This window comes from Haliaeetus leucocephalus, unplaced genomic scaffold (assembly GCF_000737465.1).
Source record: "Haliaeetus leucocephalus isolate CR32 unplaced genomic scaffold, Haliaeetus_leucocephalus-4.0 Scaffold751, whole genome shotgun sequence".
Lineage (NCBI taxonomy): Eukaryota > Metazoa > Chordata > Aves > Accipitriformes > Accipitridae > Haliaeetus > Haliaeetus leucocephalus.
The window spans coordinates 6,618,751-6,633,026 of record NW_010973187.1 but is presented as its reverse complement, the minus strand read 5'-3'; the positions used below and the strand labels follow the sequence as shown (position 1 = coordinate 6,633,026).

Sequence of the window (14,276 nt, the reverse complement as noted above, 5' to 3'; positions counted from 1 at the left end):
CGCCGGTGCGCGGTGCTGCCGCTGCGGGGACGCGGGCTGCGAGCCGGGCTCCGCTGCCCGCCCTTTGTCTGCCTCCGGGTCCCTGCCCCTGCCTTGCCCCTGCGTCCCCGCCCCAGCTTCTGCCCCTGTCCCCGCTCCGGGGTCCCTACCGCTGCCGCTGCCCCGGCACCTGTCCCTGTCCTTGCCCTCGGCCCCCGCCCCGACGCCCGAGTCCCTGCCCTTGCTCCCTCCTTGATCCCGTGTCCCTCTCCCTCTGCCCCCACCCTTGCCTCTCTGCTTCTATCCCGCTATCCATCCTTTTGCCCCAGCCCTCTGTCCCTCTGCTCCAGCCCCTGTCCTTCTGCCCTGTCCGTCTGTCCTTGTCCCTCTGTCCCAGCCCCTGTGCACCTGACCCAGCCCCTGTCCTTTCGCCCCTACCCCTCTGCCCCGGCCCCTGCCCCTCTGCCCCTGTCCCTGCCCCAGCCACGGCCCTGCCTCTGCTGTACCCGCACCCACTGCTGGGGAGAAGGGAGATTTTTACTTAGACCTCCTCCACTACCATCTTCAAAATGATACACAGGCACACACCCCCCCAGAGGTGGGCCCTGCAGCTCAGGGAGGTCTGTGTGTGAGTCCCTGGGGAGGGCAGCTCCCCGGGAGGGGGCTTCAGCCCCCCAAGAATGCCTGCCCAGGCCCTTCATCCCAGGAAGAGGAGCAAACCCAGCAAGTACAACAAGGGGGATGAGCAGCTGAGCACATAACACTGGCAAGTGGAATAATTCATAAAAACATACATTTTTAGCAAAGCAGGGCTGGCAGAGGGTCCACAGCGTCAGGAGATGGGGGCAAATCTACCAGAGTTTAAAGCATCCACCACACTGCTGCTGGATCCCGACCAATGCCCAGAGACAGCCCGGGTGAGCAGTAGTGACATGATGTAATCGGAAAGGAGAGCCTACCTGCCAGCATTTTTGAAGTGCAAAACTGGCACGGTCCAGGGGCTCCCTCCTAGATTGGTTTCGGTGCCAGAGGGAAAGGTTCCCTCCACGGAGGCGTGAGCCGCATGGATGGCACCACGCAGCTGCCCTACGTCCGTGCAGGCTGCTTCGCTGGCCCACCTCCCACCCAGCTGACAGAGAGCCCGCGCGCGGTGGCCCGGGGGACATCCTCGCCATCTGCCCGACCTGCCTTTTCCACTGGCTCTGCACCGTGCCCAAGTTCACCACCACCAGAAAAACTTCGCTGCAGTTTCCCGTCTTACTGGGTTGCGCCTCACTAAGGATGGAGCGAGGCCATGTCCCTCGTTGGCTTGGATGAAGAAACGTGCTGTGACACGATCCTGCTGTAAAGACGAAAGGGACCGGCGGTGCGCGGCAAAGGGAACGGGGCAGCTCCCACCACCGCTCAGGCTGCCAGGGGTCCCTGGCCACTGCCGTGGAAACTGAGCTCTGCAGCGGCCATCGTCGAGCAGTCAGTCTGGCTTCGAAGCTTCCTTTTTAGCTGGGTTATTTCTTTTTCAGATTTGGGTATTTGTTTGTTTTGGGGTTTTTTTTAAACATCTGTGTCTCCTCCATAAATTTCAATGCTTGTAAAAGTGACAGACTAATAATATAATTTCCTCATGCCAAAAATCTCATGCAGGCAAAAGCTGTGCGGTCTCGCTGGCGAAACCGCTGCCAACGGGACGGGTTCGCCCTCGTGCGCTCCTGCTTCCTTCCACCGCGAACTCGCCAGCGAGGCCAGGCCATGCCAGAGGGGCTTCGGCTGAGCAAACGCACCTCAGCTTGTGCCCCCTCTGCCCAGTATCCGTGCTAAGTCAGCCAGTTGGTCTGGGGGGGGCTGCCAGATGTAGCCAACTCTCTTATTTTGTAAAAAAGAAGGTGGCAGGGGAAAGGGGCGATGGGGTCCCACCGCTGCGGGAGGAGGGGATGCTGGCTGCCTCTGCTGGGGTGCCGCCATACCAATTGCCAGCAATGCCTGTTCATTTTTTTTTCTCCAAGAGATAATTCCTTAAATAAGCTTGGGAGCATGGGGGTAGCTAATCTGCCAGCGGATTTCGGGGCTTGGACTAGTGCTCCCTGAAGTCACTGAGATTTGGATAGGGCCCGTGCTGATGAATTTTAGGCAATTTTCTTTGTTTCCAGCGGCTTAGTATCCAGAGCAGCCAGGACTGTTAGTGCAGCCAGCCCACCCCTTTCCTCTACAAGCTGTCTGCATCACTTACCAATGAGGGGACGTTCGGTAATGGAAGGCAAAAAAGGTAATGGCTACACTTGGAAGCCTTGTGTCTCTCAGTCACCTCTTTCCTCCATTTCTTTATGTTATGCCTCTCTGTCTTCCACCCCCCCTCCTCTTTCTCCTTTGTTTCTTATACTTTCACAAGACCTCTAACCTCTTCTTAGTCCCACGGTCATGGCCTGCCATCTCATCCAGGCTCTGTTGGTGGGGAATCCAGCAGAGACCCCGGACCGCTAATGTTCAAGGACACAGGACTCAAAGGGACTGTTTGAGACCTCAAACCCTGTTTCCTGCAGCCACCAGCACCAGTGTAGTAGACATGTAGTCCAGACAAGATGCCTGCCCTCCTGGCCCCTATCTCTCTAGGTCAAAAAGTACTTCTCAAAACTCTCCTGCAAATTTCAGGCTCCTTTTTCCATAGAAGAATGATGCCCATCAGCAAAACTGGGGGACCCAAGATATTGCAAAACCCACAAACCCACAATTTTTCATGTTCCTACAATAGCAGGGAGACATTTGCTTAGTACGTTTGCGGGGAGCCAAGGCTGTGACCAAGCCCTGTGCATCAGAAGGAAGGAAGAAAAAGAAACTTCCAGACCCTGCCAGTCTTCACCTAAAGGAAAATTTCTTCCTGGTCCCAGCTCCAGCATGATCTCACTCACATGAGCACGATTTACCCATAACTCACCCCAAACCTCACCCGGTCTGAAGGATTTTGTTAGGACTGGGAGCACCGGCATGCCCCGCTTATCCCCTGCCCCTGCGTCTGAGCAGCCTCCAGCGTGGCTGAGCAAGGAGAGAGCCTCCGCCGGCCCCACCACGCTGTCCCTGCTGGCTCACAGGGCATTGGCTTAATATCCCCTCACTGCGCTGGGTAAATATGGGTTTTGAAAATGAGGGGTTTATGCAATGTTTTTGGCCAGTATTTCTTATTCATCCATCTCCCATTGACAGCAAGGCTAAGATATTATTATTAATAACAACAAACCATTTTATTTAAGAAAAGTGACTAAGACCAACCGGCCTGTATCAAAATAAAAGCTTGTAAAAATCATAATAAACTCTATTTTCACACTCCCCTGATCCAAGATTCTTCATGTAAGTTACAACTATTCCCTGTTAAACGCAGAAAGCACCTAATGCTGCAGGACAGAGGTTACCACGGGCTTTCACCCCTTGTGCAGTATTTTTTTAACACAGAAAACAACAGGGAGTAAATTGAGATGAGAAATGAGTAAAGACTGTGGTCTGCAATGGAGAATGCAATAGGTGGAATGTAAATAATTACTTAGGAGGTACAGGCCCCTTCCAAGCATGGGCAGTGGGGGGAAATCACAGCACAGATGGACGTGGCTGCAGTCCATATTAATTTATGGAAGTGATTATTCAGGCAGTGGAGCTGCTCACTTCATTCAGGGAGAGACCTCGCACCCCAAAAGCAGAATTGAAAAGCACATTAACAGGCGAGTAGCTGCTTTATTAATGTGGCCGCGGCAGACCATTTTGGAAGGGTCAGGGTAGGCTGGGGAACTATTAAGTAACACTGAGCAATAATGAGCTTTGTCTGAGCTCCTTGGGTCTGGGTAAAGGCTTTTGTGGAAGAATGCAGAAAAACACTCATCACTGTCACCATGTGGAGAGTCCTGATGCATGTCTTGTCCCCAGCTTTTAACAACTTTCTGTAAGAAAAATTAAGGAAACTGCCTAGACTTTCCACGTAATCAGCTGCAAATAAGAGAGCTATGGAGCACCGGGTTGCAAGTACCATTTATTCATTGTGGTACAGCATGCAATGTCTGAGAACAGGACAGTAAGTTGAAGCACTTTGGACTTTCTTATGCTAATAAAGACTACAAAGTGGACTTTCCAAAGCAAGACCTTTCCACCAAGTGGGTTTCTTTTTCACTCATCCATGCAAGCACACAGACCATCAGACAGACACAGAAAGCAGACCTGCCCCTTTTGTTGCTTGGAAGGTTTTGCTAAAGAAAGATATACCAATGGCTAGAGGAGGATAATGTGACGGATGTGCAGAAGAAACCACCTTTGCAGCTGCTACAAGGGACGAATTGCCCATGATCACTTCAGCCTTGAAGAAGCATTTCTGTGCTGGTGGTGGCAGTGGTACCCCTGGGCCTGGCAGGCACTGCAGCCCAGGCATGGTTTTGTCGTCCTGAGACATAAGGGATGAGTTTTACTGTGCAGCAGCTGGTCTTCTGGAGATGGGGAATGCAAGGTATTCAGCAAATACTCGTACTGAAACCACAGCACACAACCAGACTGAGCTACTCAGGACCAGTGTCATGTCCCGTCCCATCCCATCCCATCCCATCCCATCCCATCCTTTCTTGTCTCAGACAGAGATTAGAAAAAATACAAATTGTTGAGGTGGACCTCTTCTGCCCACCTCAACAGGTGGGACATCTACACCATCGATGCACTTCAACTGTGGGCTGGAAAGCCCTTCCTCAGTCATCCCAAGGTGTAGAGGATCTCTTCATAATCCAAATGGGGATCCCCCAAATCCCAAATGGGGAGGATGGGTCTGACCATGCTAAAGTGAGATGAGCCCCATGTCTCTTGGGGCTATCAGCGAAGCTGAAGCTTCAGTGTCAATAAAGTTTGGCTTCAGCAAATCTGAAGCCTCTGCCCTGTGAATGCTGGACAGGAAAGTCAAAAGCAATTAGCAGCTAATCGATCTTGCCTCTTCTTCCAAAACAAAGTCTTCTGTTCATGAAGCCTCCTTGTTTTCTTCTCCTATTTATGCAGGGACTTACCAGAGAGGCCTGGCGCTCCGGAGCTGCCTTGGCCATGCCAAATAACCCTTTGGGATGAATCCCTTTTTTGTGCACAGGACTTGTCACAGTCGGATAATAATGCAGTCTTGCCTTGCCAGTTACATGAACTTTGCTCTTAAGTAGAGCCCAAGTCATTTCTAAACAAAGGCCTAAATGTGAAATTATAGGCAACTTCCATGCCTATGTTATTACGAGATTTTAATTTTTGTAGGGTGGGAACAGTAGCAGCTGTTTGGCTGCTCCATTTTCCAGTGGGCTGGTACGATATGCATCTTCTGTAAACTGACATCTCATGATTTCAACTGAAAATAGAGTATTTAACTGTACACATTTTTCTCTCTCGTATAGCATTTCATTCAAATGGGTTTAAATTTCTATTTCTTTATTGCTTATTAACTTTAATGAGGTATGAATATAAAAGAGAATATTAAAAGGCTTTTCTTTTTCAGAAAGGCATTTCTTTACAAATACTGTTGATGTTATCAAATAGGTGAGCCTAAATCCTTAAATTTACTATTGATCTTGTAGCCATTAAAAAAGAATATAAGATTAAAAAAACCTCCAAACCAGGGAACAAGTATTAACAACTTTCTATTGTCTGGCTTAATAACAGAATTTAAGGGTGAATACTTTCAAAGGGTAGAAAGTTTTTATGCTTTGATACCTTATGTATTTTATTTTTATGAAATTGCTTTAAAGATTTAAATCTCCTACAGCAAATAAACTATGCTCATGCTTCGAAAAGAGGGTAGCGGGAGGGACTTTGAGCTTAAAATTATTCTGAATATCTATTATGCATAAAAATTGCTGAAGACAAATACAGAACAGTCATTACAGTTTTTGCTTTTATATGTTCCTAATTTGGATGATCTTTCCTTTAATGTATGATTTTGGATGCAACACAGTCATAAGAATATACTTTTTTCTGTTTCCAATCCACTGTGCTGCTGTGCCCTATTAGCACTGTGTGAGGAGTGTGCCTAAGTATATTTAAGGAAATTCCACTTGTCTCTGGTTATTTACAATTCTAATGTTCGATCTTGTTTTGCAAACCTGTTTTTCAACTTTAAATAAACATGTCTCATATAAAGAGGCATCTCCCGCAACAAGTATTCATGTCCATGACTATTGTTTCCCACTATCCATTCACTGCTCTGGATTTTGGTGAAGAAATTCTGGGGTATTTACCCGCATTACATCTGCATACTCAAGTTTCCAAGGCTTTCATTAACTTGCAAATATTTATCGTGGGTAGCCTTTATCTGAAGAATTTTTTAAATGTCAGTGGCCACAAAAGAAACGCTTAGTCCATTTTACAACCTAATTTATCTCTCTACTTTGCTATTCTAGCTTGAATAACCCCAAGGACCCCAGGTACACAGGGCTAACAGGCCAGGACAGTTTTAACAGTTTACTTTGTGAAGGAAAGCAGGATGTAAATCCTGAGGCAGTCTATAGAAGATACTCCTGTTTTATTTAATGATCACTAAACTTTCAGAGACCTGGAAAAGATATTCCTTCTCTTTTATTTAATGATCGCTAAACTTGCAGAGAGCTGGATATATATTTTACTGCAGGTTTTGAGGGCTTTCTCTTGTCAACTCTGCATTTAAAGCATATCTAAAATACACAATTTGTGTGACGGATGTCAGTGGACCTGTGCATGGAGATCCAAGATTCAACACGTTTATCTAAGGCACACAACTGCAGCCTGCGGGGCTGCAAGCATTTTCCAAGCACGTATTTTGTTTGCCTACTGTCTACCGCAAAAACTTTCTAGCTGCCGGTGCAAATACAATCCGAGCAAAAACTGAATGGTAATTGCATCGAAGCTATTTAAAATACCCACAAATTCGTGCAAACCCTGAGGATAAGCCAGGAGCCCCACTGACGGGCTGGGGCGTGCGGGAGGAGGGCGTCCCCGGGCAGCGACCAGGCTGCAGCATCCGTCCCGCTGCCCCACGCTCCCTGACCCGCAGCCCAGCGCGGGACATACACGGGGGTGTCAGAGCTCATAACTTATGTGAGACCCGGTCACCGGGGCCAACAAATGCTCAGACTCGTTTTTCAGCCCATCAACACAGGGGTTAATGCGTTGGCCGCCCTCGCTGATTAAGTCGCTGCATTTATGCACTGAGCTCAATTTCTTTTTTTTGTTTTGTTTTGTTTGTTTTTTGTTGTTGTTGTTGTTGTGGTGGTGGTTAAAGAGCATCTTCTGAAGTGGTACTGGGAGCCTGGCTCTGGCTTTTGACACGAGCAGGCTCCCCACGGCAGCCCGGCAGCAGAGACTGGCTGGGCACCAAGCGAGAGGGACGCAGAGGGTGAAGGTCAGGGCGTTTTTCACAGCCCTGAGGGACGGTTCGGGAGTGCGAAGGGACCACACGTGTGTGCCCTCGCGGGGCCTGGCCGTCTGCAAGCGGCTTGGCATGTGCAAGGGGCAGCTGGGCATCACCAGCAACAAGCCCGACCTGCGGAGGGGCACACCGGGCAAAAAGCCACCTCTGTCACAGCTTCAGGAACCCTTAAACCCCGACACACGTGGGGTGGGCCTGACACATGGGTGTAATGATACAGGTGATGTGGAAAGGCTGACGCCGTGATGAAAAAATCAGAACAGAAAACAAACGGGTGGTAACTTCTTTCTTCTTCCCAGCACTCTTCATTTATTGAAAATATCTTGTCAGAGCCTTGCATCCCCAGAGCTGCACAGTCATACTACTTTTATTTATTTCATCTGCTTGTAAATTGTAAAATTAGTTGTTTTTCAGAGCAAGCCCTATTCAAGAAATACGTCAGGACCATAAAATGTGGAGCTAGCATACAGTGACCACGTGGATGCAGTAAGGAAGTTAGGAGTGGTACCTCCGCCTCAGTTTTGACCCACAAAATTACTTCTTCAACCAAAATAAGTCTGCTTGGAAAATCAGACTCATAGGTTAGTTTAAAAAAATCTTAATTCGTATTAGCAGCAAAGCAAAGCATTAGGATAAGCCAGAATGTTATAGAATAAGCAGATATTTTTCATTATTCCAAATCCTCCACCAGAAGTCTAAATTCATCACTTACAAGTCAAATATTCCTCCCAGCTCCCTTTGAGAAGGTCACTGAGAAATTGCTCAGAGTGGTTGTCAATGAGAATCTCTTGTATAATACAAAGTATAAATGAGACCACAGCATTTTTATCCTCAAGAGGAATCATGGCTATACTGCTAAGGAGCTATCCGGTCATTGAGTGAAAACTGTCAGACTCCCATCTCTGCCCTTGGGTTCTCTTGGAAAAATCTGTCCCTCCGTGTGTCAGTGTCATCAATTTAACATGAGACCATATCAACTGGCCCAGGATGGGCAGCAGGCTCAGGGTGTGACTGTACTAGGTTAGATACCGATTGCAGTGCTACCAAGCTCCCTTTACGCTAACAATACTAAGTAGTCCTAGTAAAACAAAGAGTCTGCTTCACCAGCTTTTAAGTGTTAAGGTGCTCCTGACATCATCCTAATGCCCAGTAAGGTGGATGACAGGGCTCCACCAGGGACACTTCGCTCCAGATCAGGGCTTTCTGGCCATGCTACAACCTCATTTTATAAGGTCTTAAAGATTTCCAGTGCCAGAAATTCTATTGCTCTCTCTTCAGGATGACTTAAGGGTGCTTTTTAAACTATTTGACTTGTAATAAATATTTTCATTTTTAATACAATTGTCTTTCCCTTCCCCCTGTTGGACTTTGCTCCACCAGTGCTAGATATCAGATCCGAGTCACGGCAGAGGCACATCAGCTATGAAGAAGTCTCCTCTTGTCCCTATCTTCAATAAGCTGAGTAGAGCAACCTCTGTAAGTCCCAGTGAGCTCCCTGCTCAGCCCTCCACGCAGTGGTAACCCCTCAAGAAGCACTCCCTGGAGAGCAGCATCCCTGGCAGATGCGGGTCCTCCCGTTTCTTGTATGACACGATGCACAACAGTGTGAAAAGACGCTCATAAAACTGAGCAGGCTCTTGGAGAGCTGCCACGGAGGGGAGAGGACGAACCTGTGAAATTCGTATCTTAAAATATGCTGCTGGGTCATCATGTGTTGACTTGTAACAGGTTTAAAGATTTCTGATGGATGTTTATAGAGCTGGAAGAAATCCTAGAGTGTACCTGTAAACCCCTTATCATCTTTGCATTTCTTCTCCTTTCTCAAAGTTCACCTGAAGCCCCCCAGGATGCACTCCCCTCCTCCCCCCCTGGAAAGGGGACCTCAGTAGCTCCAGTGCAGCCCCATTGCTCAGCTTCACGTACCCGTACAGGAACTTCTGCCGGTCAATGTGCCGGTCCTGGATTGCTTTTTCCATGGTAGTTCCTTCTACAATAAAAATAGATGACCAGCCTGGGTGCCTGTGCGTCCCTGCAGCACCTGGTCCATTGGCAAGGGAGTATCTGGCAAAGCGATGCCTACGAACATCCATACCTGCTGCTTTTCGCCAAAAGCCGTGGCAGAAGACACACAGTGGGCTGGTGCACCCCAGTGTATGCCCACCATGACTGGTGGTGAGGGGCAGCCCCTCTGCTCCACTCCCTTCAGCTATTTGGAAGAAGTTCTCAGGAGTTTGGACTTTTTTCTCTCCAAAATCCTTTCTGGAAGGGCACGTGCCACAACAGCACATGCCACCGGCTCCTGTCCCTAAGGAGGAGGCAGGCAATGTCTCCAAAGTGGCCTGGGAAGACTGGAGTTCGCAGCTTAGTAACATAAGTATCCTCCACCTCCTGCTCTCAGGCAGGGTTGGGGTCATGGCGCTGTCTCTGCCGCTTCATGGTCACAACACGGCTTTATCAGCTGTCACAGGGGGCTCGGGGCACTGCTCCTGGCAACACTATCTGGCTCATTTCTTGGCCTTCCCCTTGCTCTTCCTTCCAATAAGATAAGAGGAAAGGAGTTATCTTTGTTAGCTGTACACACAGCCTTAATTCCTCACCGCAGAGCTGAAATCCTGGGTTTCCAGGCACGGGTGCCGCTGCCACGCTGCTGCAGGTGCGGGGGCACAGGCAGCCCTGCCCCGGGGCTGCCGGTGGGCTCCGCTCCGCGACCGGCTCTGCCCGTCCACCTCGCCATCCTCCTCGCCAAATGGCCAAGCCACGGCACCCGGGGCTGGGTGAGAGAGCAACCGCCATCCAACCCGGTGACTCCCAATGGGCTTTTGATTGAAGGAGGAGGTGCTGCAGAGGTACCACGACCAAGCGGGAGCTCACCGCGGCTCTGGTTTGCGGGAGGAGGTGGAAATGCAGCTCAGGCCGTAGCTGCCTCTGCCTTTGCCCTGCTACGGCTGCGCATCTGCTGCGCTCCTGCGGCTGAACACCCACGTCCCACCTCCCCGCGACCCAGGGAGCAGGCAGGGGAGTACTTGCTCAGTGGGGCTGGAGTGGCTGCGTCCGCCCGCCCGCAGCCTGGCTCGAAATCAAAGGATGTTTGTCAAATCTAGGAGCCTTGAATGGAAGAAGATATAGAAATGCAAAGCATGGTATTCTTCCCCCCCCCGCCCCGCCTTTGGCAAATGGCCTAGAAAAGTAACAAAAAGAGACAGAAATGCCAAAAAGTAAACCACCTACTGTTGTCTCCTGGAGATAAACCAGAACATTGTTCCAAGCAGCAGAATGCTGCTGTCATTTCTCCTGGAAGTGAAGAGAGCGTCACCCAGTCCTGGGGAGGGGGCCAGAGGAGAGAGAAAGAGAAATGAGAGGTTCAGACGAACCTCTGAAAGGAAAGTCAAGGTAGTGCCTTTAAATGTGTTTGGCACGGAGCAAAATAATACGCGATGTCACGTATTTAGAAAAATCATTGCTGCGGGAAGTTAATGCGGCTTCAGAGACACTTGCGACATTCAGAGGGTTACAATAGTTTGTTGTAGATTATTATGACTCCCACTCCTGAGGAAAGATCTTCTGGGCATGAGTCATGGGGACCCTGCCCGGCTGTGTTATTCTGTTCCATGGCACCCTATTGTGTATTATATTTTTCTCCCACACGCACCAAAAATGCAGACTTTCAAGTATATGATTCCCAACATTCAACACATGCAGCAAGGACTGAACCACAGGGACTGCAGTTTGCTCCTGCACTGTTTGCCATTTTAATTCTTTTGAGCATAAGAGCAGCTTTTAAGCAAGATGCCTCTGTTTGCTTTAGTATTAGTTTGTGTTTATTAAGCCATGTCCCATCACTAATGAAATTAACATCAGGCTCAGAAAGATTTGACCTTTCACGTGGGTAATAGCAAGGTTACAATGTTCGGTTTGTCCCTCCTTCAAAGATTATTGGCCAACAAAGCATAATCTTGGGGCAAGAAGCGCAAAAAGTACCTGCGGGCTTTGGCATAGCAGCTTAAGCAAATCCCGCAGGAGTAGCTCCGGGGGCTCCTGGCCTGCCCTGTCGCATCCCCATGCTGCTGCTAACGTCCCTCCGAGCTCCAAAACAGAGCTGATTCAGCACCTACGTCTTTGCTGCTCCACCCTTGTGCCTCAGCTTGAGCTGACTCGGGCAGATATTTTCTGCTGCTGACACCCCCAGCGCAGCAGTAACCTCTGGCAGGCAGGTGGGAGACAGCTCCATCTTCAGCCACTGTCGCTGTTTGCTTCACTGCCCATGAGCTGAAGCCCTGAGGAGCTGAAGCTCCATTTGCAGTCAGAGCAAGCTGTGGAAAGTCAGCAATTCACCTTTCTCATAGTCTTTGGGGATAAAACAAAGCAAGCAACAACAGATTTAATATAGCAAGGCACTAAGGGAGCTGGATTTTGGAAATCACGTATCCAATAACTCACTGGCCAGTACCAGGAACTATCGATGGCATCTTTACTCATCACAGTCAGCTGAGTTAAATTTCCTTAGCGGCTACTTCCCAGCCACAATCACCACTTTATTTCTTCATGTTTTCACGCACTTCGCCCACTGAGAGGACGTTAACCAGCCGCCTTCACGCTGCTGGGTAGAGGATGCTCCCAGGTGGCAGAGGAGTGCTGTATCTCATTCCTGCCCTACGATACAGTGACACACATAACGAAACCATTGATGAATTGTATTCTTCCTGCAGGCTACTGGGTCTGTGAAGGATCAAAGTAAACGTACGTTTTCGTAACTCCAGGTGCTTAAGGAAAGTAATAAATAACGGCAATGCTGTGGCTGTGTACAGACTCTGTACCCAGGGACAAAGCATTTCGCAAACACAGGTAAGAAATGTTATTCATATTTTATACAAAGGGGAACTTACAACCCAGACAATATGTAGTATTTTTCCTTCTATGTGCTCAATGTATTGGAACAAAAGCTATTTTAATAATATTACATTTGGCACAGCTCTCCACCCTGTGCTCCCATGTACAGCTCCAAAGCTCTTTGCTGCTCTGGGTGATGACTGCTCTGAGTGAAATTTCTGGGCTCAGGGCTATGACTGGAGGCACATCAATGCTCTTGTACACTGGTACGATCATGTCTTACTAAAGTTACATACCGGGTGAGTAAGCATCCAGCCCTTGTAAGCCCTTATGCAGGCTGAAACGCTGGGACTGTGCAGCTTGACCAGGACCAGGCTTGTCGGGCCATGACTTGGGGCAGCACGCTGCCTTTGCCTTCCCACTTCACATTGGCCTAAATGTCTGCTTGGGAAGCAAGGTGATGGGGACCATCAGCCCCCAAAACTGTGTGTGCAGCCTTCGGGGCTCAGGCAGGTTAGCTCAGGGCTTGCTCAAAGGACACCACGTGCAGGGTGACCCGGTGACCGGTGCAAGAAGCTGGAGGCTGTGGGAGAAACCGGAGGGAATGACTTTGTTCTTTGTTTGAAATAATGTTTTTCCCACTCTGATTAAACTGCACTGCAGCTCATTAACTATTCAGGTGTTGTCCACATCTTTAGAGAAGGAAACGCAAGATGACAGACTATTTAACAAGTTCATTTTGAGCACAAAATGTGTTTAAGGCAGGAAAAAATATTACTTCATGCAAAACTTCGGTCGGTGTAATTGCAGGTCTGACTGCTTCGAAGATGAAAAGCCTCTTTCTTAATTCAAGGCAAATGTAGCAGAAATAATGTTTAGAAAAGAGGTGCAGGTAGGTACACACCAGGGAGTGCAATTTTAATATCCTGAGTACAAGTTTTTTTAAGTCGTTGTCTGACCCCGCATTAACACACTTGGTTACCTTCCATCTGCCACATTCATCTTTGTCGATTTCTTCCCCCCACCCTGTAATTTGTTTGCCCGTGTTTTCTCATGTTTACCTTTAGGGCTGATGCTCCGGCCTGCTTCGTGCCTCCTCGGCGGCTCAGCACTGATCCTGCAAATGCCGCAGGTCGAGGTCCGGCTTGATCCTCCACGGGCAAAACCACTCACGGTTCCTCCAGAGCCTGCCAGCGCGGGCACATCTTTAGCACGGGGAAGACACACCGTGTGGTCTACCCTCCGGACACCTGCCCTTAAAAATATGCAATGAGACCAGGAGTTCATTAATCAAGAAAGCACCAGGTAATTGCCGACAAGCTCTGAAGTTCAGGGCAGATCCACACCCAGCGCTCCAGCCGTGCCTCGCTGCAGGCTCAGAGAGCTCCCAGGTCCGGGGTCTATCCTGGCCACATCCCAGTCCAGCTCCAGGGCAAAGCATCACTGTGGACAACCACCAGGCTGGGCCAAGTTTCTGCAGGAGCCAGAAGCCCCCCGTTAGGTGCTCTCACCACCTCTAGCTCTGGGAGCTGACCTGCCATTTGAATAAGGACCCCAGCACTGTGGCAAGTCGCAAGCCCTTTCCTCCCTGCTCTGCCAGCTGGGTGGCCAGGGTGTTCATTCCAATGTAAAAACCTTTGCTCAAAAAGTGAGGTATCCAAAAGGTCTTATGAGGGGGTCATAAGCAACTGGAAGGGCTGAGGCTCCTGGACACCCTGTGCTGAAACCCTTCAGTTTGTGCTTTTCCCATGAAAGCTTTCAAGCCTGGGACTCCATGGGAGCCAGGCACCCAACTTGCCACTGAACCGTGGAGCGGGTGGGAGAACTTCAGCTCTGCTGATCTTTTCCGAATATTGAGCTACATCCACGCAGGACAGCTGCGAGGACAGGTGGGCTTCGGGAGGGGAGCAGGGAGGAAAGGCACGGCTCAGCCAGGAATTCAGACACCCTTGACCACCCACCACCCTCCCGTCTTTGCTCGGCGGCCCCAGAACACCACCGTTAAGTGTGGTCGAACCAAAGGCTGCAGCCCAGGCTGGGTCTCAGCATCCTGCTCGGATCCTCCATCCTTTACACCCAT

At 49.4% G+C, this 14,276-nt stretch overlaps 1 protein-coding gene across 1 annotated transcript in view; it reads right to left on the bottom strand.

Moving 5' to 3' along the window:
• Positions 1-14,276, bottom strand: part of RELN (reelin) — a 320,676-nt gene extending 306,400 nt beyond the window's left edge. The window contains exons 1-2 of the mRNA XM_010581098.1: positions 14,158-14,276; positions 13,258-13,451 (exon numbers count right to left, since the gene is read on the bottom strand). Coding sequence (XP_010579400.1) covers positions 13,258-13,451; positions 14,158-14,276 — 313 coding nt within the window. The remainder of the gene's footprint in view (positions 1-13,257; positions 13,452-14,157) is intronic.